Here is a 5139-nt window from a genome sequence, read left to right on the forward strand (position 1 = left end):
GATCAAAATTTCATCTAAGGTTATTGTACGTATAGGTTGGATTAGGATTGAATATTCTTAAATTAGAATAGTCTAGTAATTACAGGTTAGTGTATTATTTTACGTATATTAATAAAATAATATTGGTGGAGACATGGATGATTTGTCAAAGCCTAGAAATTGGCGGTGTGATTTAAATAATTAAATCATTATTGGATTTTGAATTAAATATAATATTATTTAATTATTTTGTTTAAATGTTTAATTAACGGTCTAGGACAGGATTGAGGTTAAGGAATTTTTTCTTAAAAAGAAATTGTGGATTGGTCTTGGAATGATTATTAATTTAATCATTATTTAATGATTTTGAAAGTTAATGAACCTATTAATGAATGTGAAGGTTATATTGTATATAATTGCTTATATAAATGCGTATCATCGTTTATTAAACTTAAAACTTTATTAGGTTTGGTTTTGATCAGAGATGATCTGCTTATTGGTTTCCAGAGGCCTGGTAGAGAGTGCTTGCTTGTAGGGTTTAACCCGCGATTTGTTTTTCAGGTTATTAGAAATTCAATTCTCAAGGCTGAGGATCCGTAACTAGAGGATTTATCCATTCTTTCGGTTTATTTAAAAGTAGGATATTATTATTATTTCATTTGATGCTAGAATTTAATAATGAACTTTTGGATAGTAGATTTTGGTTAAGGGGTCTTTGAGTTACAGGATTCCCGAGTTGTAAATTTTGGAGAATTATTAGTGGAACTTTTATTTTATAAATTTCTTTCAACGACTTATTTATTTATTTTTTTATTTTTTTGTACTCTGTGCTTGTTTGAAATACTTTAATTGTTTTGATATCCCTTAATTTTATGCGCGGATTTGATCAACCCGTGTTCCAAAATTAGGGGGTATCACAGTTTAAGTAATTGAGGTTTTTGATTATTGGATTTCAGATATATAATTTTGAGGATTTTTAATTTAGAATTATTTTAGCTTTATTATTTTATACTTATATCATTTTGTATTCCGTGTTCAATTACATATTAATTGTCTGATATTCCTCGGATCTGTGCTTGGACTTGATTATCCGTGGTTTTAGAATCGAGAGGTATCACACCACCTTACCCTTGCACTTATATTGTAATGCCAACAAGATCCCCAAAATATCTCCTATAAAGTAAAGATATATGAATATGTGTAAAATGTCTACAATGCTTTCTAAGAAAAATAGCAAAACCGGGAGAAATTCCCGAGCTCAGAAATCGTCCCGATTTTTGAAAAATTCTAAAATTAATCTCGTTACTTCTAATTGGCTTAAAAAATAATTTAAAAAAATACATATCTAAACCTTTCAGATCAAGAAAATGACGTAAACGGCCCTCGTGGCACACAAAATGAGGCACAAAAAAATAAATGAAATAAAATTCAAAAAAAATTGGAACATTATAGTGTTGTTCAAATCCTTATTCAAATAAAATGGATGAAGCGATCACACTTTGAAGGGATCAAAGTAGTCATGTAGTGTTGTTCGATCTACCAGCAATCTTAATTTCTACAAAAATCAAGAGTGAGGTTGAGGTCAAAAGCTGTTGGACGAGGGAGTCACAAACGCAGGGATTGTCAGCAATTGATTTTTGGTAGAACGATAGGGTGTGAGCTTGAGTCAAAATTTATTGTACTTTTTTTCAAACATAATAGATCGTTTTACTCTGGATTGCATAGTCCATGATATTTTTCCCATAACGATTAGTCTCTTCTACCAATCGGGGTTTCCTTGATAAAAATTCTGATTTCATCTTTCAAACTTTATTTGTTTTACTTACTTTTATCTTGCATGTGATTGTTTAATTAATTGATAATTTTAGTAAAATTAATTGAATAGAAAAAAACATAATTAAATTATTTCTAGATAAAAACTTAAACTTTTCATAATATATTTCACTGCATAACTCACATAATGTCATTAATTTGTAAAAATTATTAATAAATTTGTAATTTATAAATATTTTCTCTTCATTCAAAGAAAAGATAGATGGTGGGAATCTATCTACCAACATCAGAGAGAGTTTTTTCATTTATCCGGACCCCTAGGAACTAATTGCAAAGTGAGGCTAAATTAAAAATTTTATTTGTTTGACTTCGTACCAAGTTGGCAAACTGAGGCTAAACAGTGACTAATAAGTGGTTGGTAACTTTACAATTCGAAAAAAAAAAAAAAAAAAACAAAACAAAACTCAAATCAAAACCTTCCTTTCTTTTAAAAGTTAAGCATATTAGCGTAAGGACTCAAACTGTCTAGCCATGGGCTTCTCAGCTGGGTCCACAACGGGTCCATGGTCGACTCCATGCTGAACTTGGGTACTTCAAGCTCCACCAACTTCTCCTTCATGGAGCCCAATAATCCAAGAGATGAAGATGGAATTACTTCCTTGTCCTGCCCTTCTTCTGTCTTGCAAACAATATTGTTTGGGACAGTGGCTGTTACCCTAAACATGTCTTGTGGGTCATGACAGTAGGGGGTACCCTGCGTTAGGGTTGTTGATGAAGGCATCAGATGGTTCATCATTCTGGAGTGTCCTTCCATTGCTGCCCTTTCCTCCAATACCTTGTATGAAGTTGCTTTCCTATAAATTTTGCAAAGCACTACCTCCTCCTTCATCTACACCATATCAAAAAAGTCAATAATTAATTTTAAAAATGTCATTGTCACATAATTTAAAATAATAAAAACAAGAAAAATGGTATTTGAACCAATAATTCAGATCTAAAAAGCTTAATCATTTACTGTTATATATGCTTCAACTAAGGGCATAAAATTCCGCATAAGGCCTAAATTATGGACTAGAGTAGCATTGTTCTAAAAACAATACCTTAGAGGAGGAACCACTATCTGCAAGCCTGTACTCATTCATGACCCAGTCGGTCTTGCGTCCCCGTGGTGCCTTCCCCTTGTAGAAAACCAACGTTTTTTTGAGACCTAAAACAATTTTGGGGTCTGACAGACACCGAATTTGCCGGTCGGAGCCGGTCGCCTTCCAGAATCCATTCTCGGTGGTCCGGCTAGGCCTGCCACCGTGCCCATGCCTTCTGTCTCTTGGAACAAAAAAGTACCACTCTCTTTCCCCTATCTTTGCCAACCCTGCATTTTCTCAAATATATATATGACCAGTTAATATATATACATGGTTCAATATGTTAGCTCAATATATATTAACTAACACACACACACACACACACACATATAATAATTTCTTACCAGGTAATTCCCAAGGGTCATGATGATAAATGTTAAGAAAGCCGATGATATTGAAACAAAGTTGTTTGCCAGTGGCAATCTTTCTAAGGTAGAAGTTGAGAAGTTCTTCTTCAGTTGGGTGGAAACGGAAGCCTGGTAGCTCAAGTTGTTGGGTGATGATGTTATCCATTTGTTATAACTAGTGATGATAGAAGTGTTTTAGTTGGTGGTTTTTGGTGTTATAATTATGGGAATATATATATTTATATAGGTGAAGAGTTGTGTGTGTGTGTGTGTGTGAGAGAGAGAGAGAGAGAGACCTAAGGTGCTGAGAGAGGTGAGAAACTCGGTGGTCATGTCTAGGGGGAGGTCCACACGCTTCCAGAGGTCAGTGATGAGACCAGACCAGTCTTCAGGACCCTGAGACATTCCATTTCCTTCTTTGTCTCTTTTTATTTATTTATTTATTTATTTTTAGGGAGTCTTCAGTACTTGTTTGTTTGTGATTAAATAAATAGTAGTAATATTTTGTTACCTAATAAAAGAAAATGCAGAATAATTCAACATGCATTTTATTTGGGTTAAAATGTTCTGAAAACAGAGTTAATTAAATTTCAAAATATTGAAAATTGTTTTCCGATAATGAAATCAAACATATCCTCATAGCAATGGACATTTCTTTCTTGTTGTGAACATGTAATATTTAAGTTGATTATAGATATATGATTAGGTATAATACTTTTTTAGATGTGATAATTACTCATACTTCTTGAGAGAGAAAACAATACAAGTAGATTATTACACGAAGTATTTTCTGACCGTTAAAAAAAAAAAAAAAAAAAAAAAAATCCTTTATTTGGTTTATTTATTTTAATCCTCGGTATAAAAATAAGTGTAAAAATAACCGGAAACAAGTTGTATTTTAAGCTAGACAAGCGATTGCCGGCTAGCTGTGGAATTTTTTTTACGTGGTGGAAATCGGTGGTCATCAATAGTGGCCAAACACCAAGAATGAGTGGAATCCTTTAATTGGGTGGTTTTTAAATTCAAAGTCATTTTTTCTTGTGTTGATTTTCTTTGGAGAAAATTATGGAGCCAAAAAATCAATCGTTGGTAAGCAATTCGTTATGACTTGAAGTCAACCCCAATGACCCTAATTGCAGTCTGTGGAGCTAGAATGAGAATTCTCTCCTTGCACTTGTCCTTTCTACTCTTACTTTATTCTCTCCTTTGTGTGACCTAGCTACAGTTTTTTAAAATTTTGAAGTTTCCTAAACTAGTCCTAAAGCGTATGGACCCAATTTGATGTATTGAGTGCCCTACGTGATGTATTGAAAAAGAATATTTTTAGAGTAGGTTTTGCTGGAGATATTAAGTGTGTTCGGTGCATTTGGTATTGGGTTAATTTGAGTTCGACTAATATAATATTTATTTGTTTTTGTTTTGTAAAAAGGACTTTGATTTTTTCATAAAATCGCTTAACTCTGCTCATATTGCTTAAACAATACTTTTAAATTACTTACGTTATTACATTATGCATTAACCATATTATTTTATGGGATCCAAATTCTTTGGAGAGGACCTTAACGGTAGTATTAATGAGGTTTAGTCCAATTCAAATTGGAGAGGACCTTAACGGTATTATTAATGAGGTTTAGTCCAATTCAAATTGTCTAAACCGTAATTATGGACAATGTGGTGCTGGGATGTTTGAACGGAATGCTATGTGATGTGGACATCCACCACCAGCATGCACTGCGGACTATTGGAATACTAAGTGGGTATTAATTCGAATATAGTTGGGTTTTGTCAAGACTTGAGAATACTGGAAGGTAAAGGCGACGAGGTCAACGGTGTCCATTTACTTTCAAAATGCGAAGGAAGCAAGTACCTTCGGCTCGCCTCAATGGAATTTGAGGCTT

The 5139-nt window shown here is 33.2% G+C and overlaps 1 protein-coding gene across 1 annotated transcript; it reads right to left on the reverse strand.

Moving 5' to 3' along the window:
- Positions 1-2186: 2186 nt before the first annotated feature.
- Positions 2187-3517, reverse strand: LOC132283635 (NAC domain-containing protein 6-like). The gene is made up of 3 exons (XM_059785621.1): positions 3239-3517; positions 2853-3121; positions 2187-2641 (listed from the first exon to the last, which is right to left on the reverse strand). Exons 1-3 carry the CDS (start codon positions 3405-3407, stop codon positions 2240-2242), a joined length of 840 nt encoding a protein of 279 aa, XP_059641604.1. The 5' UTR covers positions 3408-3517; the 3' UTR covers positions 2187-2239.
- Between the last annotated feature and the right edge of the window lie 1622 nt (positions 3518-5139).

This window comes from Cornus florida, unplaced genomic scaffold (assembly GCF_030987335.1).
Source record: "Cornus florida cultivar Cherokee Brave unplaced genomic scaffold, ASM3098733v1 CherokeeBrave_3.0.0_Hap2_Chr11, whole genome shotgun sequence".
In the NCBI taxonomy this organism is placed as follows: Eukaryota; Viridiplantae; Streptophyta; class Magnoliopsida; order Cornales; family Cornaceae; genus Cornus; species Cornus florida.